Source organism: Bos indicus, chromosome 18 (genome assembly GCF_029378745.1).
Source record: "Bos indicus isolate NIAB-ARS_2022 breed Sahiwal x Tharparkar chromosome 18, NIAB-ARS_B.indTharparkar_mat_pri_1.0, whole genome shotgun sequence".
Taxonomy (NCBI): Eukaryota; Metazoa; Chordata; class Mammalia; order Artiodactyla; family Bovidae; genus Bos; species Bos indicus.
In genome coordinates this window covers 65,735,983-65,760,443 of record NC_091777.1, presented here as the reverse complement: position 1 = coordinate 65,760,443, position 24,461 = coordinate 65,735,983, and the positions used below count along the sequence as shown (strand labels likewise).

Here is a 24,461-nt window from a genome sequence, read left to right as displayed (position 1 = left end):
TGTGTTTCCTACCGTTTGGCCCGGTGTGTCCCTCTGCCCCTTCTGGGATTTTCACTGTCCCTTCCTGTAACCGCCCCTGTAGTGTTGCCTTCATCAGGCTTCTCTTGCTGTTTTCTTTTTCTAACTCTTTTTTTCCTTTTGGCGACATGACAAAGGCTTGTGGGATCTCCAGAGATTGAACCCAGTGCTCAGCAGTGAGGACATGGAGCCGTAATCACTGGACCACCAGGGAATTCTTTCTCTCTTTTTTAGGCACTGTTTTCAGTGTTCTGTGTATCAACCACTTGTTTTAGTTCTTGTTAACTCGGTAAATCGTGTCTGACTCTTTGTGACCCCATGGACTGTAGCCCGCTGGGCTCCTCTGTCCGTGGGATTCTCCAGGCGAGAATACTGGAGTGGGTTTCCATTTCCTTCTCCAGGGGATCTTCCTGACCCAGGGATCGAACCCATTTCTCTTGCATTAGCAGATGGATTCTTTACCACTGAGCCACCAGGGAAGCATCAGCTACTTAGACAACACTTATTACCTCCCAGGTCATCTTCTCGGCACCTGTTTTTAAAAATCGGAGTAGAGTTGATTTACACCGTTGTGTTAGTTTCAGATGTACAGCAAAGTGAGTGAGTTATACACACATATATGTGCTTTTTCAGATTCTCTTCCTGTACTGGGTATTGAAAGATATTGAGTATAATCCCTGTGTTATACAGGAGGTCTTTGTTGTTTATCTATTTCATATATAGTAGTGCGTATCAAGTAATCCCAGACTCCTATATATCCTTCCCTCCTCACCCTTTCCCCTTTGGTAACCATAGTTTGTTTTCTGTCTGTGGGTCTGTTTCTGTTTTGTAAATAAGTTGAATTTGTATCTTTTGGGGTTTTTTTTAGGTTCCACATATAAGTGATATGATATTTATCTTTCTGTGTCTGACTTACTTCACTTAGTATGATCGTCTCTAGGTTCATCCATGTTGCTGTAAATGCTTTCATTCTTTTTTTATGGCTGAGTAACATTCCATTTTCTTATAATTCTTAAGCAGTTTCTAGGGGTGAATCTACTCACACTTACTCTTCTATTTCAACCCAGTACCCATCCTTCTTTCTGGCAACTCCAGTGTCTGCATTAGGACCCAGCTTACAGGCTTCCCAGGTGGCACAGTGGTAAAGACTCTGCCTGCCAGTATAGGAGACACAGGAGATGTAGGTTCGACCCCTGAGTCAGGAAGACCCCCTGGAGAAGGAAATGGCAACTCACTTCAGTATTCTTGCCTGGGAAATCCCATGCACAGAGGAGCTTGGTGGGCTACAGTCCATGGGGGTCATAAAGAGTCAGCCATGACCAAGCACGCACGCCTGCACGCACGCGCGCACACACACACACACACACACACCATGTCTCAGGGAAGATGGGCTATTTCTTCCCAGCGTCGCAAGGTGGCATATTTCTGCACTCTCACAGAACCAAGGCGTCAATCCTCGGGGCACATGCTCTCCAGACAGTGTTATTGAAACTGTCCTCCCTCCCTTGCTCCAGGTCCTCTGTCTCGCAGCCCAGCTTGCCCTTGGCCCACCCCTTTTGTGCTGTCAGGTACAAGGATCGTAAAAGGTGATTGGAAATCTAGGTTATGTTGGCGTAAAGCTACAGCGGGTGTCAGGGGTGCTGCTCTCATCCTCGTTTGTCCACTGAAGTGTTGCTTTAGTTCCTTCCCTGTTGCAGCACTAAAATCCGCCTTCATGTATCGGCTTCTTTCCAGGTGACAGACCAAAATGTCAGCCCAGAGACTCAAGCAGTTCTCAGCCAGTTTTATCTGAGGAAGCCTTGCTCCAGGGAAGCCTGACTCTGGGATCTTCCTGGGACTCCAGGTTGGGGCGAGCCGGGGCTCCACAAGGGCTCTTGGAAACGCGGAGAGTTCCAGAGACGCCAGAGATGGATGCTGGCAAGGAGGCGCATCCGGGGATGGTGAGCCTTGAGGATGACGGTTTAGGGGCAGGTGATGGTCTGCACTTAGGGGCGTTCCAGAAGAGCGTCTCTCGGGGGGATGTTCTCCATGAACGTGACCCACAGCGACCTGGAAAAGGCCCCCCCAGCCATCACCTCTACAAGTGCAAGCAGTGCGGGAAGGCTTTCAACAGGAAATGGTACCTCGTGCGCCACCAGCGGATTCACACGGGCATGAAGCCCTATGAGTGCAACGCGTGTGGGAAAGCCTTCAGCCAGAGCTCCACGCTGATCCGCCACTACCTCATCCACACCGGGGAGAAGCCATTCCAGTGCGGCGAGTGCGGCAAGGCCTTCAAGCGCAGGTCCTACCTCCGGCAGCACCAGCCGGCGCACACCGGGGAGAAGCCCTACACGTGCAGCCAGTGCCGCAAGGCCTTCACCCACCGCTCCACCTTCATCCGCCACCATCGGACCCACTCCGGCGAAAAACCCTTCGAGTGCAAGGACTGTGAGAAGGCGTTCAGCAGCCGAGCGCACCTCATCCAGCACTACGTCATCCACACTGGGCAGAAGCCCTACGAGTGCGCAGAGTGCGCCAAGGCCTTCCGCTGCAGCTCGGAGCTGCAGCAGCACCAGCGCGTCCACACCGGCGAGAAGCCCTACACCTGCGCCCAGTGCGGCAAGGCCTTCCACCGGAGCACCTACCTCCTGCAGCACTCGGTCATCCATACGCCGGAGACGCCCTTCAAGTGCGCCCAGTGCGGCAAGGCCTTCAAGCGCAGGTCACACCTCCTGCAGCACCGGAGGGTCCACACTTGAGAAGGCGGCCTTCACGCGCCGCTCGCCCGTGGTCTCTAAGGACGAGGTCCAGGCTGGAGGGAAAAGTTCTTCCCAGCAAAGAACGCTGGAGAAGGCTTTTTTGGGCCCCTCTTCAAACCCACAGGCGGTCACATGGGAGAGACACCTGTGAACGCAGTAAATATCCGGAGCCTTCAGCCCCCGTCGTGGGAGGATTCAGGCTGTAGAGAAACTCAGTGAGAAGCCTGGGCACCCGTGGGCCCCCCTCTGTCCCCTTCAGAGCACACACCAGGAAGAGACAGCCTGCAGATAACCTGAGCCAAAGAGAAGGGTCTCCTTCCACCTGAGGTGGTGTAGTGAAGAGGAACCACGCGATCATTGCCTTGAGAAAACCTTCTGTGTCAGGTCATCCACCACGCGTGACGCTAGAGCCACGTCAGAACCTCACAGAGCTCGGGCTTTTCCTGTGACGAAGCCTAGAGGGGACAAACTCGGGGGCGTTTTCAGGTACAGCAACCTCCAGCCCCGGGGCTCCCTTGGGTTTGCACTTAAGAGGCAATCTCAGCATTATGTTGAAAAGGAAAACAACAAGGCACCTCCCATGTGGTCCAGGGGTTGCGATTCTGTGCTCTCACTGCTCAGGGCCTGGATTCAGTCCCTGGTCAGGGAACGAAGATTCTGCAAGCCCCACAGTGTGGCCAAAAAGAAAAATAGCAAGGAGGTGGAGGGGATGAAAAGGAAGACTATAAACATGAAAAGTGGAAGTGTTCGTCACTTAGTCATGTCAGACTCTTTGTGACCTCATGGGCTTCTCTGTCCATAGAATTCTCCAGACAAGAATACTAGAGTAGGTGGCCATTCCCTTCTCCAAGGGACCTTCCTGACCCAGGGATTGAACCCAGATCTCCTGCATTGCAGGCAGACTCTTTCCCATCTGAGCCACCAGGGAATCACAAACAACGAAAGTGCCTTTGCAAGTTCTTTCAGACTTTCCTGCCAAGGCTGCTGCTGTTTTTGGTTAGTTCTGTTTTTGAGGGGCAGTACTTGGGAGAGAAAAAGGTTGCAGCCGTTTATTTTTATATGTTCACTGCTGTCCCCAGCCATTAGGCACTTAATTATTTGTGAGAAATACGAAGGCTTGAGTCATGAGCTACTTGAACTAGTAAGAAATTGGAATACTAAAAATATCATTCAGTTCAGTTCAGTCGCTCAGTCGTGTCCGACTCTTTGCGACCTCATGAATCGCAGCACGCCAGGCCTCCCTGTCCATCACCAATTCCTGGAGTTCACTCAGACTCACATCCATTGAGTCGGTGATGCCATCCAGCCATCTCATCCTCTGTCGTCCCCTTCTCCTCCTGCCCCCAATCCCTCCCAGCATCAGTCTTTTCCAAGGAGTCAACTCGTTGCATGAGGTGGCCAAAGTACTGGAGTTTCAGCTTTAGCATCATTCCTTCCGAAGAACACCCAGGACCGATCTTCAGAATGGACTGGTTGGATCTCGTTGCAGTCCAAGGGACTCTCAAGAGTCTTCTCCAACACCACAGTTCAAAAGCATCAATTCTTCAGTGCTCAGCTTTCTTCACAGCCCAACTCTCACATCCATACATGACCACTGGAAAAACCATAGCCTTGAGTAGACGGACCTTTGTTGGCAAAGTAATGTCTCTGCTTTTGAATATGCTATCTAGGTTGGTCATAACTTTTCTTCCAAGGAGTAAGTGTCTTTTAATTTCATGGCTGCAATCACCATCCGCAGTGATTTTGGAGCCCCAAAAAATAAAGTCTGACACTGTTTCCACTGTTTCCCCATCTATTTGCCATGAAGTGATGGAATCAGATGCCATGATCTTCATTTTCTGAATGTTGAGCTTTAAGCCAACTTTTTCACTCTCTTTCACTTTCATCAAGAGTCTTTTTAGTTCCTCTTCACTTTCTGCCATAAGGGTGGTGTCATCTGCATATCTGAGGTTATTGATATTTCTCCTGGCAATCTTGATTCCAGCTTGTGCTTCTTCCAGTCCAGCGTTTCTCATGATGTACTCTGCATAGAAGTGAAATAAGCAGGGTGACAATATACAGCCTTGACGTACTCCTTTTCCTATTTGGAACCAGTCTGTTGTTCCATGTCCAGTCCTAACTGTTGCTTCCTGACCTGCATATAGGTTTCTCAAGAGGCAGGTCAGGTGGTCTGGTATTCCCATCTCTTTCAGAATTTTCCACAGTTTATTGTGATCCACACAGTCAAAGGCTTTGGCATAGTCAATAAAGCAGAAGTAGATGTTTTTCTGGAACTCTCTTGCTTTTTCTGTGATCCAGCGGATGTTGGCAATTTGGTCTCTGGTTCCTCTGCCTTTTCTAAAACCAGCTTGAATAACTGGAAGTTCACGGTTCACGTGTTGCTGAAGCCTGGCTTGGAGAATTTTGAGCATTACTTTACTAGCGTGTGAGATGAGTGCATTATGCGGTAGTTTGAGCATTCTTTGGTATTGCCTTTCTTTGGGATTGGAATGAAAACGGACCTTTTGCAGTCCTGTGGCCACTGCTGAGTTTTCTAAATTTGCTGGCATATTGAATGCAGCACTTTCACAGCATCATCTTTCAGGATTTGAAGTAGCTCAACTGGAATTCCATCACCTCCACTAGCTTTGTTTGTAGTGATGCTTTCTAAGGCCCACTTGACTTCCCATTCCAGGATGTCTGGCTCTAGGTCAGTGATCACACCATCGTGATTATCTTGGTTGTGATGATCTTGTTTGTACAGTTCTTCTGTGTATTCTTGCCACCTCTTCTTAATATCTTCTGCTTCTGTTAGGTGCATACCATTTCTGTCCTTTATTGAGCCCATCTTTGCATGAAATGTTCCCTTGGTATCTCTAATTTTCTTGAAGAGATGTCTAGTCTTTCCCATTCTGTTGTTTTCCTCTATTTCTTTGCATTGATCGCTGAGGAAGGCTTTCTTTTCTCTTCTTGCTATTCTTTGGAACTCTGCATTCAGATGGGTATATCTTTCCTTTTCTCCTTTGATTTTCGCTTCTCTTCTTTTCACAGCTGTTTGTAAGGCCTCCCCAGACAGCCATTTTGCTTTTTTGCATTTCTTTTCCATGGGGATGGTCCTAATCCCTGTCTCCTGTACAATGTCACAAACCTCAGTCCATAGTTCATCAGGCACTCTATCTATCAGATCTAGTCCCTTAAATCTATTTCTCATTTCCACTGTATAATCATAAGGGATTTGATTTAGGTCATACCTAAATGGTCTAGTGGTTTTCCCTACTTTCTTCAATTTAAGTCTGAATTTGGCAATAAGGAATTCATGATCTGAGCCACAGTCAGCTCCTGGTCTTGTTTTTGCTGACTGTATAGAGCTTCTCCATCTTTGGCTGCAAAGAATATAATCAATCTGATTTCGGTGTTGACCATCTGGTCATGTCAGTGTTTATAATGTATATTTAAGGAGAAAATGGTCCGCATAAGGATCACCACATTAAATCTGCACCCAAAAGGCTTTTGAATTTTTTTTTCTAATAAATATATTTGTTTGTCTGGTTCTAAATGCCCAATACTCTCACTCTTCTTATGTTTTTAAGTTTAAAAATAAGTACATTTATTAACATGCACACATTTTGCAAAAATAGCAACAGCTAGTGTATTTAGGGAAATTCACTCCAAAATTCATCAAACCTCAGTGAAAAGAAGTTGCATGCAAATCAGTTACTCAAGGCTGTTAGTAGACTGCATTTTCAGTCTTCACCAGGGTCTTTTTAAAGATATTTAGCAATGTGGAAAATAAATTGATCCACATCACTTAGGGGCTTTATTTTTATTGGAATATAGTTGATTTTCAATGTTGTGTTTCAGATGTACAGAAAAGTGATTTAATTATTCATATACATACATTCATTCTTTTTCAGATTATTTTTCCTTGCAGGTTATTACAAAATATTGAGTATAGCTCCTTGTACTATACAGTAGGTTGTTCTTGGCTATCTATTTTATATATAGTAGTTTGTGTATCTTAATCCTAATCACACAATTTATCTTCCCTCCCCCAACTCTCTTTAAAAAAAAAAAAAATTGTATTTATTTATTTATTTTTAATTGGCGGATGATTCCTTTACAATATTGTGTCTGTTTCTACCATACATCGGCATGAACTAGCCGTAGGTATACATGTGTCCCCTCCCTCTTGAACCTCTCTCCCGCTTCCTACTGCGTCGCTCTTTCTTGATTCCATTCTCAGGTGGGTTTTTTTTAATCATTCTTTTTTCACTTAGATGCCTAAATCACTGTTCTGGGCACTTGAAAGGCATCATTGAACCAAAAAAGTTGAAAAAAAAAATCTTGCCCTGCAGAGGTAACATAAACAGCATGATAAACTGTAAAAAACTGGATGGTGATAAGTATTACTGAAGGAAAAAACTGGAGCAGGGTAAGTTGAACCATACACACCAAGCTATGAGGGGATAAGGACAGGTCATAAGTGTATCAAACAAAGTTGGGACATCTTCAGGAAGGTGGCTGTTATACAAAGACTTGGAAGAGAAGGCACAGGCTCTGTGGGTATCAGGAGAAATTTTCTCCACATAGAGGGAATGTCCAGTTCAAGGGTTTTCTGGCTGGAATATATCCTGGAATGTTTGAGGCATATCAGGGAGGTTATGCACCTGAATCAGTGATGAAGAGGGAATAACAGGAGATTATTTCAGAGAGGTTTGGGGTTCTGTTTGCAGGCAAACACTGCATAACACTATGAGGGTCTTGGCTTTGACTCTAAATGAAGTGGGGAGACATTGTAGGATTTGAAACAGAAATGGCTTCATCTGCAACGTCTTTGAAGGGCCACACTGCCTGATGTATTGAATGTGGTTTGTCGGTGTGTTTGTTTTCTTTATTGTCTCTTGACAGCAAGGTGATCGTCCTGTACAGGTGTGACCTTCTGAGGTGAGTACTAGTGTTTTCCTCTTTCTGCTGTTTCAGGCTCTCTAATCCTGGGGAGAGGACCAGACATTTCCAAGTCCCCTCTCTGCAGCTTTCTACGGAAAGAGTGAAAGAGTTAGTCTCTCAGTCATGTCTGACTCTCTGTGACCCCATGGACTGTAGTCCACCCGGCTCCTCTGTCCATGGGATTCTCCAGGCAAGAACACTGGAGTGGGTAGCCATTCCCTTCTCCAGGGGAATCTTCCTGATCCAGGGATCAAATCCGGGTCTCCTGCACTGCAGGCAGATTCTATACCATCTGAGCCATTCAGTAAAATAAAACACATCTGAGTTAAGATGACTGTAAAGGGGAAGGAGTCTCCTTGTCCAGTCTTGTTTGTGTGAAGTTTTTTTTGTTTGTTTGTTTGTTTCTTAATAGAAGTGCCAGGGATGTTAGGTGAGTCCAGATGTAAACATGTAGGTATGTTTATGTGGGTTTCACAGTTGGAACCATGAACTCACTTCTTTGCTCTGGCATTGGATGTGAGTGCTTAAAATTTGTCCTGAAGGGTTTTTTTAATCAGTACTAACTTAAAAATTGAGCCATACAAGGACTACCTTGGCAGTCCAGTGGTTAAGGTTCCACACTTCTACTGCAGGGGGCACAGACAATTTCCAATATCAGTAGACTTCACATTAGGACTAAGATGGATGGTAACATTCTAGCACATATTTCAAGGTGAGAGAAGACAGTTTATGTCTTCCTTTCTAATGCAAATATATATATATATACATATATATTTTTTTCTCATATAGAATTAAGTAGTTCCCATGGAGTACTGCTGAAAGACAGAGAAGATACCAATTATATTTCTTTAGTCCCTGATCTTAAGAGAAATATAACATCATGTATATGGTATATGTTGTAGAATTTTTTTATAGATTAGATGTTTAAGGAAATCCAGTCTATATTTTGCTTTTAAAAAATGGGTGAATTAGCATCAAGTTATACTTTATGCATCTTTTGAATTGATTATATGATTTTTTTTTAATTTTTCATATAGCTTCAAACTTAGAAAAGTTGCAAGAATAGCAAAAGACATTCTTGCATAAATTTTACCCAGGTTAAACAAGTATCTGTTTGGCACCTTTTTCTTGATCATTGTCTCCACGTACACACTATTGTGTATTTCTGAGCAATTTGCGTTTAATTTGGAAGTATTTTGCCTCTGTACAAGTGAATACTTCACTGTATGTTATACCTAAGAGCACATTTTATGTTAGAGTAGTATCATAATCAGGAAGTTCAATATTGATAAAATACTAATTAAAAAAAAAAAATTGGGCCATGTTAAATGGCTTGTAGGATCCTAGTTACCCAACCAGGGCTCAGACCTGTGCCCCCTGCAGTGGAGTCACACAGTCCTAACCACTGGACCACCAGGGACTCCCAATACTATTATCTAATCCATAGTCCATATTCAAATGTCATCATTCATCCCAATATTGTCCCTTAGCATTTTTCCTGGTCTGTGACCAAATTCAAAATTGCATGTTACATTTAGTTATCATTACCCTCTGCATTCCTTTAATGAAACAGTTTATCAGTGTTTCACTGAGTTCCTTAGACTCGATTATCTGGACAAATATAGGTCATTTATTTTGTAAAATTTCCTTTTATTTTTCTGATGTTCCCTAATGATTGTATTTCACCTCTGTATTATTTAACAGAGAAACCACAGGAGTGATATGTTATATTTCACAGTACTTCTTATCAGGAGGCATGTGATGTCCATGCCTCTCAATGTTTATATTCATTTTAGGCACTTATTTAAGTTTGTGTTCTTGACTTTAGAATTACTATTTTCCTTTCCAATAAATATTCAGAAGGTATTTTGAAACTTTGTAAATACACTGATCCATATCAATATTTCATCCCTTAGTTTTAGCCACCGCTGATGACTTTCAGATTCCATCAGTTTTCTTATTTATTTATTTGACGGCACTGGGTCCTAGTTGTGACATGCAGCATATGGAATCGAGTTCCTTGACCAGGGGTTGAACCCAGGCACCCTGCACTGGGAGCACAGAGTATTAGCCACTGGATCACCAGAGAAGTCTTCCTTCAATTTTCCATAGTCGTTGGCATTCTACTTTGAAATTCAGCTTCCCAAGTGAGTTGCCCGTTAATCTGTATCAATATAAGTGGATTTTTAAATATTTAAGTCATTATTAAGCAGGTTAAAGTCTAGCACTGTCATTTGGTTTGAAACTTAAAATTTCCCATAGTTAAGTCCATGGGGTTTCCTTCATGCTGGCTGGTTTGTCTCATTTTCATGTCAATATCATATTTTGTGCACTTAGCTGTGGTACAAAAGATATTAACAGTTTTATCCTGCAAGTTGCCTTTCTCTGCAAGGAATCTATTTATATAGATTTATATGGTCTGATGGTGATTGCAGCCATGAAATTAAAAGACGCTTACTCCTTGAAAGGAAAGTTATGACCAACCTAGATAGCATATTCAAAAGCAGAGATATTACTTTGCAATAAACGTCCATCTAGTCAAGGCTATGGTTTTTCCAGTGGTCATGTATAGGTGTGAGAGTTGGACTGTGAAGAAAGCTGAGCGCTGAAGAATTGATGCTTTTGAACTGTGGTGTTGGAGAAGACTCTTGAGAGTCCCTTGGCCTGCAAGCAGATCCAACCAGTCCATCCTAAAGGAGATCAGTCCTGGGTGTCCTTTGGAAGGACTGATGCTAAAGCAGAAACTCCAGTACTTTGGCCACCTGATGTGAAGAGTTGACTCATTAGAAAAGACCCTGATGCTGGGAGGGATTGGGGGCAGGAGGAGAAGGGGATGACAGAGGATGAGATGGCTGGATGGCATCACTGACTCAATGGACGTGAGTTTGGGTGAACTCCGGGAGTTGGTGATGGACAGGGAGGCTTGGAGTGCTGCAATTCATGGGGTGGCAAAGAGTCGGACATGACTGAGTGACTGAACTGAACTGATATGGTCTGAATTTTCAAACTTAAGTTTTACATTCCATTCTTGAAACTCTTCCTTCTTTTTTGATGCTTTTGACAGGTATAGCAAGGCTACTTAGAAATACCTGACGTGTTTTCTGATTGGTACACGGGTTTATGCGGCGCATATATCAATGGAAGTTTGCACAAAGGAACAAAGGTTTAAAGTAACAGTAGTGAGAGTGAACGTCGGCTTTCCTTGGTTTGGGGAAATGATGAAAAGTGAAAGTGAAAGTTGATCAGTCGTGTCTGACTCTTTGTGACCCCATGGACTATACAGTCCCTGAAATTCTCCAGGCCAGAATACTGGAATGGGTAGCTATTCCCTTCTCCAGGGGATCTTCCCGACCCAGGAATCGAACTGGGGTCTCCTGCATTGCAGGCAGATTCTTTACCACCTGAGCTATGTAGTACTAAATGCTTTTTGCAAAATAATTTTAATAGATAACCTAATGAAGGTTTATGATATTTATTAATTTCTGTAGTGTTACCGACATTAGATAATATCACACTTACTTAGGTCTCATCAATCTGATTGGTTGCCTTTTCCTTTTCCTAATGAAAAATAAAATAATTTTTTTTTAATGTTCATGTGTTTTGTAATTCTGATCTCAAGTGGCATACGAGAATTTTGTCTTTGAAGATTTTCAGTCTTTTCCTCGTTAATTTGTAGTACTTGTTGAATTTACTTATTTATATATTAAAAAATTTATAAATAGCTCAGTATCTTAAGTGTTTTCTTGTTTCAGTTTTTATGTGGTTTTTTTTCAAGCCTGCTATTTTCATATAGTTTGTGTATATACTGTGAAAACATTTATATTTGCTTTGAAAACTGTAAGGCATGACAACTCAGTAATGTTCGGAAATGTGAAATAAAGTGGACTCATTTATGTCAAAGGGCTTTTAACCTGGATTTAGGGTGTTTTTTGTGTTTTTTGTGTTTTTTTTAATTCTACCAGTTTATTGCTACCAACCCAATCTCCTTCCACCCTCATGCATGCGTTCTCAGTCATTTAACCCCATGAACTGCAGTCCGCCAGGCTCCTCTGTACTGGAGTGGGTTGCCATTTCCTTCTCCATAGGAGGCTTTTAATTGTGGGTCTCCTGTACCTCCCCATCTTGTGAAACCATGAACTTTTGATCTGGACCAACCTGCAAATATTCCAAGGACTCTGCAAGAACGTCTGCAACTTATCCCACAGGTTACCTCCCTCTAGGGACAGCCATAGCACTCAAGCCTTTTCTTCCAAGACTAGCTTTTGCCTCCAACTCCAATTAAAATCCTTTGTAATGTGAACCTCTTTTTGTCTTTAAAAGCTCCTTTTACTCCCTAGACAACATCTTTTTTTTATTGCTATTGATACTTTAATGTGCCTGCATGCTCAATCCCCTCCACTCTTTGGGAACAGCGGGCCAAGCTCCTTTCTCCCTGGGATTTCCCAGACGAGAACACTGGAGTGGGTGGCCATTTCCTCCTCCAGGGAATCTTCCTGACCCAGGGATCGAACGCGAGTCTCTTGAATCTCCTACACTGGCGGGCAGATTCTCACTGCCCCACCTGGGAGCCCTGATACTTTAATGTGCACCGAGTTGCAGTTCTTTGATCACAAGTGAATGTGCTGTGGTTGATGATTACCTCGGGTTTATTTAGGCAGACAGTATCCACTGTAGAGTTCTGTTATCTAGTTTCATGTATTTTTTTAGACAATAATACAGAATTGCCTTTTTTATCCCCAAATCTTATTTCCTTACTTGCAAATGCTTCCAAGATTTTCATAAAAAACAAACAACGACTCTGGCTACTCAGTCTTTAGACAACTGGAATGCATTTTTTCTAATCTTGTATCATATTTTATGTTGAGAAATGAGAGTTAGATCAGAATTTTTAAAAGATTATACATACAGGCTTTGCTGGGTCTATTTTGATGTGTTTTTAAGAGGTTCTTCCGGCGGATTTGACCAATTAGTGCCCTGCAGGGAGGGGGAGGGTCTGGTCCACACAGCAATCCCTGGACGCAGGGGAACTACATTGTCCAGAAGTCTGTGCGTGGCCTGGTACTCAACTGGGGCTTTTCCGGGAATGTGAAATAGGAGGAGGCGGGACTTCGGGCGTCTTTCTGATGGTCGTTTGACCGTTTTTGCTGCTGTCTGCAGGATCCAGGGCTCTAAATCACTGGGTGGAGCCGAGCCTAAAGAAACTGGCAAGATCCCGAGGGTCGCCGTCCACATTGCACAGGAGTGAACGGGTTGCGGAACCACTTTCAGGATTTTCAGCCCAGGTTTTCCCTGCTGCACCGAATGGGTCCTATGGCAACCGACGCGCGGCAGGACCCGGCCCAGGTGACTGTTCGTCCCCGGATCCTCAAGCCCCCGTGAGGGTCACCTGCTCAGGGCACCGCGCTTCAGTCCCCTGAGTGCAGAACTTTAGGCGTGCGTGTGTGGCGGTCCCATTTCTGACACGCTGTGTGATGAAATGTGGCGTGCTAAAGGCCTTGGGCCCGGCACGTGCCGATCCTTGGAGGCGCACACGAACCAGAGCATTAGGGAAACTTGGGGTTGGAGTCCTCTCTGCAGGGACAGGACATTAAGGAGACGTCAACCATCTGGGTCAGCTGGGCCAACAGTCCGCATTCTGGGAACCATGGAGGGCTGTGAACAAGTCGGGAAGATGTTCGAGTTTTAAAGTATTTCAGAGGAGGACTGACTGGGGAGGAGGTGATGAGGTGGAGACTGGGAAACCTGGGAGAGGCTTCTGCGTTAGACTCCAGAGAGTCGAGTGGTTTCCGGACGACACTAGTGACTTTGGAAGTTGCCGGCCTGAAACAATTTGACTGCCCCCATTTCTTTTGTAAAGATGTCTCCCCGCTCAGGAGCATCAGGGATTTGCAGTTGGGGTATGCCGCTATTACAGCAGGCAGGTCACTAGGTATGAGCGGAGAAATGGGGGCAGGGGCGCCTGCGTCTTGTAAATAGCAGGGATCCAAAGGCAGAGGAAAGCAGGAACTTCCAGCCTGATAGGAAATCACAGATCTTGGGTGGTAAGTGTCTGGGTAGCAGACAAAGAAAGGAGGAGAAAGGTGGGAATCTCCTGTGTCCGAAGGTAACTTTGCTCATGATGCCCTCAATACGGTAAGATTAGCCGGACAGATGAAGAAGTACCCATCAGGCACGGACGTCGTAACACTTCTGATCGAAGCTAAGCAAGGACAAAAATCCCTTCTCCCCTTGGAAACGGTGCTGGATTAAAATCCAGGAATCTGACCCCCGGACTTCTCCTTCCTCGCGAGCATTCCACCTCTTCATTTCTATCCCCCTCATAACTGCCTTGCCTGAGAAACCGGGGACGCCAGGTTTTCACCTGTCTCTCCTCTCCCGCTGAGAGCATAACCTTGCTTAAATAGACTCTCACTTTACTTTCTTAACCTCTCTATTTGTCTCTAAATTCTTTCTCTGTGAAGAAAGAATTTTAAATTCAAGGGCAATACAACCGTCCTGAGCTAACACTTTATGTAGATTAAAGAAGGAAGTTAGATGGGCTGTAGCCACCAATGAGTCCATGGCTTTTCACTGTCTGAGTCCTTGCCTGGAAAGAAGAGACTCTTCTTTTGAATACCATTACTGTCTCAGGTCAGTAAGGGCTCCCACCTCCAGTGGGCCAACCCTAATTGAGGTTTCTGTTAATTAATTTTTTTCAAACTTTTTATTTTGTATTGAGATATAAACAATTAACAATGTGTGTTTATTAATTTTTAATAAGTGAAATAATAAAAGGAATATGAATGATATTAATTAAAATATAGGCATTAATTATATTATTAATAAGGAACAACAGACTAGTTCCAAATAGGAAAAGGAGTACATCAAGGCTGTATATTGTCACCCTGCTTATTTCACTTATATGCAGAGTACATCATGAGAAACGCTGGGCTGGAAGAAGCACAAGTGGAATCAAGATTGCCGGGAGAAATATCAATAACCTCAGATATGCAGGTGACACCACCCTTATGGCAGAAAGTGAAGAGGAACTAAAAAGCCTCTTGATGAAAGTGAAAGAGGAGAGTGAAAAAGTCGGCTTAAAGCTCAACATTCAGAAAATGAAGATCATGGCATCTGGTCCCATCACTTCATGGCAAATAGATGGGGAAACAGTGTCAGATTTTATTTTTGGGGGCTCCAAAATCACTGCAAGTGGTGATTGCAGCCATGAAATTAAAAGACACTTACTCCTTGGAAGGAAATTTATGACCAACCTAGATAGTGTATTGAAAAGCAGAGACATTACTTTGCCAACAAAGGTCCTTCTAGTCAAGGCTATGATTTTTCCAGTGGTCATGTATGGCTGTGAGAGTTGGACTGTGAAGAAAGCTGAGCACCGAAGAATTGATGCTTTTGAACTGTGGTGTTGGAGAAGACTCTTGAAAGTCCCTTGGACTGCAATGAGATCCAACCAGTCCATCCTAAAGGAGATCAGTCCTGGGTGTTCATTGGAAGGACTGATGCTGAAGCTGAAACTCCAATACTTTGGCCACCTCATGCAAAGAGTTGACTCATTGGAAAAGACCCTGATGCTGGGAGAGATTGGGGGCAGGAGGAGAAGAGGATGACAGAGGATGAGATGGCTGGATGACATCACTGACTCGATGGACGTGAGTCTCAGTGAACTCTGGGAGTTGGTGATGGACAGGGAGGCCTGGTGTGCTGCGATTCATGGGATCGCAAAGAGTCAGACACGACTGAGTGACTGAACTGAACTAAACTGAAGGAATATAAATAATTGTATTATAAAACCTTAAAGATAATTGGCAGGATTTCCTGGTGCAGTAAATGTGGCTCTGAGTAAAGGACAGTAAAGGTTTTCTTTTGGCTGAGCATCTGTAAGACCTGAGACCACACTGATGTGAGAAGTCAGTTTTAGGGAGATAGTAAAAGTTGAATTAGGGATGTGCTGTTTCTTAGATTCGGAAGTTGAGGTAACATAGGGGTTGCTGAAATTTATAGTTTAGAATTGAGGGAGGAGGTCACTGGCTGAAGGATGTCCATGTAGTGATAGCCTAAGTGCTGGACTCCAGCCATGTCTGGATCTCAAATTTAGGAGGGAAAGTCTTGTCACTTTTCAATGAAAGGGAACCTGAGATGAAAGAGAGAGCTAGGGCTGGAGAGCAGAGAGTGGGACTTTCTGAGGTTGCCAGATGGGAGGGTCCTGTGTCTCCAGAGCTTTCTGGGGGAAGCAGGGTATAAGCAGTAAGGAACCTTGACTGGGGTGGAGATGGAGAAGGAGCCGGGCGGTTGTGTGCACTGACTGCTGTGAACACTTAGACAACTTCTGTTCCTTGTGGTGCCAGAACAATTGGGCCATACTGACCAGTGAGTCAAGCTCAGATTCAGTCAAAGCACAGATGCCTCAGGTCTTTCAGGAAACCACATGGTTAAAAATGTATAGATTTAACAAGTTAATCTTGTGTAAGCAAATAATAACTGCTGAAAATGACAATCTCTGTCTGTGTATAATCTTACATATATATTTAACATAGTTTTTGTCTTGGGCTCTTCACATAGATCTCTGAACCCCGTGGAATTTCCTAGGAGTTTAGGACTTTTTTTGTTATTCACAAGTAGCCCCCTTTTCACTCAGGAGTTTTTATGATGAGATGACTTAGGGTGGGTCTCCTAGGTAGCCTTAGCATGGTATCGGTCACCAGAAAAACCAAGCAATTAGTGTAAACCCCCATCCCCAGCCTAGGGCCTCCCAAGGATCAGAAGGAAACTAGATTAGGTATAAAAACTGCTGAAGAATGAAATGAGGTTTCCTTCAGATTGGTGAACACATTGAAATGGTGGAGGTCCTAGGATGGTGGCATGTACTGAAAGGACCTGGAAACCCCCTGCTTCCCTTCACCCACCCCCACCCCGCCTTCCCCACCTAGCCTTCTCTTCCATTGGGCTGTTTCTAAGTTGTATGCATTACAGTGAACCAGAAGAAAGGAAAGTGATTTCTTTACTTTCGTGGGTCATTTTATCAAATTATCAAAACTGAGGAGGGGTTCATGGGAATCCTTGAATTTGTAGGCAAGTGGAACAGAAGTACTGGTAGCCTGGGAACCACAGGTCAGAACTGGCCTCTGTAAAAGGGGATAGTCCAGTGAGACTGAGCCCTTAAACCTTTAAATTTTGTCCCTAACCTCTGGATGCCAGAATACGATTAATGTAGGGCACCCAGTTGGTATCATGAATCTGATCATTGGTGGTAGAAAAGATATCATATATTTGGTGTCAGATAGGAAATTATATGGAGAAGGCAATGGCAACCCACTCCAGTACTCTTGCCTGGAAAATCCCATGGAAGGAGGAGCCTGATAGGCTTCAGTCCATGGGGTTGCGAAGAGTCAGACACGACTGAGCGACTTCACTTTCACTTTTCACTTTCATGCATTGGAGAAGGAAATGGCAACCCACTCCAGTGTTCTTGCCTGGAGAATCCCAGGGACAGGGGAGCCTGATGGGCTGCCGTCTCTGGGGTCGCACAGAGTCGGACACAACCGAAGTAAATTAGCAGCAGCAGGAAATCATAGAAGGAATCACATAAACTTCAAGGTGTTGATTAAATGTCAGATTTATATAATGACTTAAAAGACATGTAAGAAGTATCAAATTTTCAAAAACATTTGTGAATGTGTTAATCCTGTGTTCTGTTATAGCTCAGTGATAGCCCAGACATACAGTAATAATGCATCTGATGCCTACAGTAACATCATGAGATAGGCACCATAAATGTTGCCATTTTACACATGAAGACACGGAAACTGAAGGAAGTTGAATCTTTGTCGAAGGCTATCTGAGTTGTCGGGTTATTGCTCTGAAGCCTGAGGGTGTAGGGTCAGAGCCTGAAGTGACTCATGTCCAGGAAAGGGAAGGGAGGACACAGCTCCGCCTTTCCATCCTCACCAAGATACCCTTGATCTCAGATCCTCCCTCTTTTCACAGGTTCCCACAGTGGCAGCAATGTTTATGATCCCTGGACAGGTAAGTGGAAGAAGCCCCAGTACCTCCCCAGACGTCATCCCACCGCTGGTCCTGACACACAGATACAGGAGACTCAGTTGGCCTGGGGTTGTTGGGCCTTAGTTCTGGCTCTGGGTCACCTCAGGCACAGGACCCTCTTTAGACTGGCCAATTCTGGTCTCTGGTTCCCAGGCTACCAGTACTTCTGTCCCACTTGCCTACAAATTCAGGGATTCCCATGAACCCCCTCCTCAGTTTTGATTGTTGTACTGAGGTGGTCTCCTGTGTCCAGTGGAGAAGGTGAGGTGGTGAGATGTTCCTGGGACAGGAGCCAGCCTGTCCGTGTGCCTGGAGGTGAGACCAAGTGGGGCGTGTCCAGCAAACTGCAGGACCCAGGACGTGGGTGGATAAAGACAGCAGAGCCTTTCCTGGGTGGCAGCCTGAGGAGCTGAATGATTTTCTGCTGTGCAGGGTGAGAGACAGTCGTCTGACATGACACCATGATGTTTGCCTTTAGGTGAGAGTAGGGACACTGTGTCTGAGACGGGAAGTGAGAAGTAGGAGTGATGGGACTTCCTTGGTGGCCTAGCGGCTAAAACTCTGCGCTCCCAATGTAGGGGGCCCAGGGTTCGATCCCTGGTCAGGGAACTAGATCCCACATGCCACAAGTAAGAGCTGGTGCAGCCAACAAAAAGTAGGAGTGATGAGCAGGAGGATTGTCCAGAATTACGTATCCTCGTGCTGAGTGTGAGATGTGGCAGGGGTGTCTCACGGGAGGTGTCAGGTGTACAACTAGACACACATCTGGAGATCAGGTGGGGGCGGGGTCCAGGTGTGAAGATACTCCTGAGCAGGTGGACAGCAGGTGGACCATGTCAGATTCCAGGCCCTGAGGTCACAGTGTTGGTGCCATGAAGCTTGGGGTGGGTGGGGAGGGTGTTTTGGTTACAGAGGCCGCTGTGAACTCGTGTCCCCCTCCTGACAGGGCCATGTGACCTTTGAGGATGTGGCGGTGTCCTTCTCCCAGGAGGAGTGGGGGCTCCTCGGCGAGGCTCAGAGACTCCTGTACTATGACGTCATGCTGGAGAACCTGTCCCTGATAGCCTCCCTGGGTAAGAACTGCATCTGCACACACCGCTGTGCTGGACTCGGCCCTGCTCTCTGCTTGGCTCACTCCAGCCTTCCTAACCTAGGTCATGGACACTGCTTCCTTCCCTGGTTTCCTGGCATTTGAGCTGTGTCCCCCACTCATAGGTGTTCAGTCTGTGTCACACGCCCTGAAGCCTTTCACAGAAGGGTTTGCTCTTGGAGGCTTGTTGCCTGCTTGTCCACTTCTTTGCTTTGCCAGTACTTGGTGTATTGACCTGGGTGGAAGATCTGTGTCACAGGTTCTAACCTTTTTTTGTGCAGCACCTGCCTCAGTGATAACAGACACTTACGTGGTCAGCATTTGTGGTCAACACTAGGTTATTTTTTCAAGACTCTCCTCAAGGTTCTCCTAATAAAAGTTTTTTTCCTGAAGTCTGTCACTTTCCTGAAGTTGGGTTACTCTGGGCTGGTGTCTTTGACTGCCCAGTTTGATCTGGTAGGTTCATCAGGCCTTTGATCTGGTAGGTTCCACCTTCACCCATCCTGAGCTGAGGGGCAGAGGCAGCCCTGGGTGCCTGACGAGGTAGACATCTGTCTGGTCATAGGAAGAGGGTTAACAGGATCTAGGGCCTGGTGAGCAGGAGCTGTAGGAAGGCACGATGTCACTGATGAGTTCTAACCCTGCAGGAACAGGTCTTTCCGCCATGCCTGGGTTAGTCTTTAGCTTATCCTGGCTGCACCGCGTTTCTATCTTCCCCATTTTGATACTTCCCCCTTCTGTCTGTTTCTCTGAGTTCATACCCCTGTCCTTTTCTACCCCAGTGTCACCTGCGTCTCTCCTTTCCCTCCCTCCCTGAAATCTTCTCCAATAGCAGTCTGATCTTTTTCGCTAGTTTTTGTGTTTGTTCACTGGTTTTTGCCACACTGCTGGCATGTGGGGTCTTAGTTCCCCAACCAGGGGTGGAACCCCCTCCCACTCCAGCATTGGATGGTGGATTCTTTACCACCAGATCACTTGGGAAGTCCCAGTAGTTGATTCTTTTTTAATTTTAATTGGAAGATATTACTTTACAATATTGTGATGCCTCCGCCATACATCAACATGAATTGGCAATAGGCATGCGTATGTCCCCTCCTTCTTGAACCCCTCCTCCCACCTTCCTCCCCACCCCATCCCTCCAGGTTGTCACAGAGCACCGGCTTTGGTCATACAGCAAATTTCCATTGGCTCTCTATTTAACATATGGTAATGTATGTTTCAATGCTATTCTCTCAAGTCATCCCACTTTCTCCTTCTTCCACTGTTTCCAAATGTCTGCTGTTTCTGTCTCTGTCTGTTTTGCTACCCTGCACTGTTTACAATAGCTAGCATGTGGGACAACCTAGATGTCCATTGGCAGATGAATGGATAAGGAAGTTGTGGTACATACATACAATGGAATACTACTCACCTGTAAAAGGAACATACTTGAATTAGTTCTAATGAGGTGGATGAACCTGGAACCTATTACACAGAGTGAAGTAAGTCAGAAAGAGAAAAACAAATATATTAATGTGTGTATATATATGTGTGTATGTATATATATATATTTGAAATCTAGAAAGACAGTACCAGTAGTCCATTCTTAGTGTATCTTGGGAGGTGCACATTCTTATATAGTCCTCAAACACTGAGTAGTCAGGTGTGAATGCATTTTCCTGAAGTGGGACACATTCTACCTAGTACACTTGTCACCACCCCAAAATCCTGCTGAGCACCACTAGCAGAAGAGTGGGTAGTTCCTCTTAGCACAGCACCATATCCCGGCATCCTGTCTTTTTCCCTCTTCTCTGATCACAGAGGCCTAGTATTCGCAGTAGCCCCTTCTGCCACATGTCTGCCTCCCTTTTTTGAATCGTTTGCCGTGGACTTACTCTCTGGTGTCATACAGAAATCTGCAAATGGGTTTCTGTCCGACAAAAGTCTCCACACTATCAGTACTTTTTGTCTTCCTTTCAGGTTGTTGGCAGGGAGGAAAAGCTGAGAAGGCCATTTCCAAACAGTGTGTCTCTGTAGAGCAGGTGACACAGGACAGAAGCCCACAGCCAGACCCTTCTATCTTGAAGACTCTCGCCTCCAGTGTGTGTGCCCTGGTAGAGAGAGACGTTCTCTACCTGGCTGACACTGTGCTCAGGCGCAGAGAGATTGAGAAGACTTTCCTCGGCAGCCTGGGCTTTCTCCAGCACCATTCTTCCCACGATGGAGAGCATCCATGCAGAAGCAGGCAGAGGAGAGAGGCCCCCCCGCTCTGGGCAGGGCCATTACAGGTGCAGCAAATGTGGCAAAGCCTTCAGGAAGAAGTACAAATTCACGGAGCAGTGGAGAGTTCACACTGGAGAAAAACCGTATTTGTGCAGTGACTGCGGGAAGTTCTTTAGACAGAGCTGCAGTCTTATTCACCATCGGAAAGTTCACACAGGAGAAAGGCCGTATGAGTGCTGTGACTGTGGGAAGGTCTTTGTCCACAAATATAAACTTTTTGAACACCAGAGAACCCACACTGGAAAAAGACCCTATGAGTGTAATGAATGTGGGAAAGCCTTTGCCCGCAAGGATTCACTTGTCCAGCATCAAAAAATCCACACTGGAGAGAATCCTTGTAAGTGCAGTGAGTGTGGGAAGTGCTTCCTGTACAGAAATAACCTTCTTGCTCACCAAAGGATCCATCCTGGAGAAAAGCCTTATGGGTGTAGCAAATGTGGTCTTTCATCTTCAAAATAAGGCTGCTTTATCACCAGCGAGTCCACACTGGAGAAAAACCTTTCATGTGCAGTGAATGTGGGAAAACCTATGTCTACAAAGGAAGTCTTGTTGTGCATAAGAGAATTCATACTTTGGAGAAGGCATATGGGTGTAACAAATGTGGGAAACTGTTTACAACCAGCTTTGCCCTCAACAGACATGAGAATATTCACACTGCACGAAGGCATTACCAGTGCACCGAATGTGGGAAAGCTCTCAATGGCAAAGTTAAACTCGATGAGCACCAGAGAACCCACACTGGAGAAAGACCCTCTAAGTGTAACAAATGTGAGAAAGCCTTCATGCGCAAGGCTACACTTGTTCAGCACCAAAAAGCCCAGCCTGGAGTAAAGCCTTTTAAATGCAGTGAATGTGGGAGGCCCTTCACTTACAAAACAAGTCTTGTTGTCCACCAGAGAACTCACACTAGATGAAAGCCTCATAAGCATGGCTCTTTGTAGGCAGCTCCAAGTTCATAAAAAACAGGAAAGTTCACACTTGGGAAGTGCCCTTCTGAATTTAGACTTGCCTTCATTCGAGTTAACATCTGGTAACACAGCTCCTGTGTTACGAGTAGGTGGGTGTGCAACTTTTGTAGAGTCACTCAACCTTTTCTAAAGTGGTTAAATCTTTACAGTCTCACTGGAAGCACTAAAATCCGAGTTTCTGTTCTTTCCATTCTTGCCAACACTTGGTGTGTTTGGGCTTTCTCATTTCTGTGATATCATAGCTGTATCCAATGATTTGAAGTAGCATTTTCCTAATGACATGATGCTGAGTCATTTTCCATGTGTTAATTTCCACGCATATATCATTGAAATTGCTGTTCATATGATTTACCCTCCTAACTACTGACTTAATCTTTCTTCATGGATTATTGATTAAGGTACTCTGCTGGAAATATTTACCAGTATTCCACCACACTTGGTCGTCTCAGTTCAGTCACATTTCCAGAGAAAGAGTTTTGTTTTGGTTTGTTTGTTTATTTGTTTATTTATTTTTGGCCATGCTGCTGGGCATGAGGGATCTTAGTTCCCCAACCAAGGATCAAACCTGTGCCTCCAGCAGTGGGAGTACAGAGTGCTAACCACTGTACCACCTGAGAATTCCCAAGATGCTTTAATTTTAGTGTAGTTTAATTTGTCCATTTATTCTTTTACTGATTATTCTTTTTGTATTGTAAATAAGAAATGTTTCCCAAATTTAAAGACAGAATTTTTCCTGTATTTCCTTCTGTAACTTTTAAATTTAGATATCTTAATATTAATGAGCCATACTCAGTTGATTTGGAAAGTTATTTTTTTTAATATGGATACCCAATTGCTGCAGTGATATTGATTTAAATAGTATAGCTTATTTCTTGAATTGCTTTAGTATCTTCATGGAAGGTCAGTCATGTATGTATATGTCTATTTCTGCACTTTCTCTTCAGTTGCATTTATCCACTTTATTTATGCCAATACTTTCATGTGTTGAATAATTTATTTTTAACAATCATATGTCTTGATCTCAAGGTTGTATACTCCTTGGACTTTCTTCATCCAAGTTATTATGGCCATTCTTGGTCCTTTGCCGTTCTGTACGGAGTTTGTTTGGCCGCTCAGCGTATGGGATCTTAGTTCTCTGAGGAGGAATTGAACCTGTGCCCTTGGCAGTGCAAGTGCAGAGTTGTAACCACTGCATCGCCAGGGAATTCCCCCATATAAAGTTTAGAATCCACTTTTCAATTTGTGCATAACAAAAATTCCCACTAGAATTTTGATTGGAATTGCATTTAATCTTCAGTATGGTGAAAGTGAAAGAGGAAAGTGAAAAAGTTGGCTTAAAGCTCAACATTCAGAAAACGAAGATCATAGCCTCTGGTCCCATCACTTCATGGGAAATAGATGGGGAAACAGTGGAAACAGTGTCAGATTTTATTTTTGGGGTTTCCAAAATCACTGTAGATGTGAAGTTAAAAGACACTTGCTCCTTGGAAGGAAAGTTATGACCAACCTAGATAGCATATTCAAAAGCAGAGACATTACTTTGCCAACAAAGGTCCGTCTAGTCAAGGCTATGGTTTTTCCAGTGGTCATGTATGGGTGTGAGAGTTGGACTGTGAAGAAAGCTGAGCACCGAAGAATTGATGCTTTTGAAGTGTGGTGTTGGAGAAGACTCTTGAGAGTCCCTTGGATTGCAAGGAGATCCAACCAGTCCATCCTAAAGGAGATCAGTCCTGGGTGTTCTTTGGAAGGACTGATGCTGAAGCTGAAACTCCAATACTTTGGCCACCTCATGTGAAGAGTTGACTCATTGGAAAAGACTTTGATGCTGGGAGGGATTGGGAGCAGGAGGAAAAGGGGACGACAGAGGATGAGATGGCTGGATGGCATCAGCAACTCAATGGACGTGAGTCTGGGTGAACTCTAGGAGTTGGTGATGGACAGGGAGGCCTGGTGTGCTGCAATTCATGGGGTCGCAAAGAGTCGGACACGACTGAGTGACTGAACTGAACTGATGGTGGTGCAGTGGTAAAGAATCTGCCTGCCAATGCAGGGGACCTAAGAGACTTGGGTTCCATCCCTGGGTTGCGAATATCCCCTGGAGAAGGAAATTGCAACTCTCTCCACTATTCTTGCCTGGGAAATCCCATGGACAGAAGAGCATTTTGTGCTACAGTCCATGGGGTCACAAAGAGTCAAACAACTGAGCACACACACACATAGAAGAAAGACTGTGCCCCAATCTATAAACATAATATACCTTTTTATTCAGATCTTTAATTTTGTTAGCTGTGTTTTTTAGTTTTCCCTTTGTAGATCTTAAATGTTTCCAGGTATTTTCTACATGTGATGATATTGAATGGAAAAATCTTCAATTTGTGGATTGTTCATATCTATTACACTTAGATATCAAAGTAA

The 24,461-nt window shown here is 44.6% G+C and overlaps 2 protein-coding genes across 4 annotated transcripts in view; both read left to right on the top strand.

The window, feature by feature from the left end:
- Nucleotides 1-11,595, top strand: part of ZNF550 (zinc finger protein 550) — a 22,175-nt gene extending 10,580 nt beyond the window's left edge. For both annotated transcript variants that reach the window (XM_070771889.1, XM_070771888.1), the window contains one exon: nt 1,753-11,595. In XM_070771889.1, the coding sequence (XP_070627990.1) occupies nt 1,753-2,759 (1,007 nt within the window). In that variant the 3' untranslated portion in view covers nt 2,760-11,595. The remainder of the gene's footprint in view (nt 1-1,752) is intronic.
- Nucleotides 7,620-24,461, top strand: LOC139177244 (zinc finger protein 549-like). 2 transcript variants are annotated; one of them, XM_070771893.1, is made up of 4 exons: nt 7,620-7,682; nt 17,670-17,708; nt 18,673-18,799; nt 20,776-24,461. In XM_070771893.1, the coding sequence occupies exons 2-4, from the start codon at nt 17,688-17,690 to the stop codon at nt 21,174-21,176; spliced, it is 549 nt and encodes a 182-aa protein (XP_070627994.1). In that variant the 5' UTR covers nt 7,620-7,682; nt 17,670-17,687; the 3' UTR covers nt 21,177-24,461. The 2 variants fall into 2 exon arrangements, with proteins under 2 accessions (XP_070627994.1, XP_070627993.1); XM_070771892.1 differs by lacking the exon at nt 7,620-7,682 and adding an exon at nt 12,951-13,028.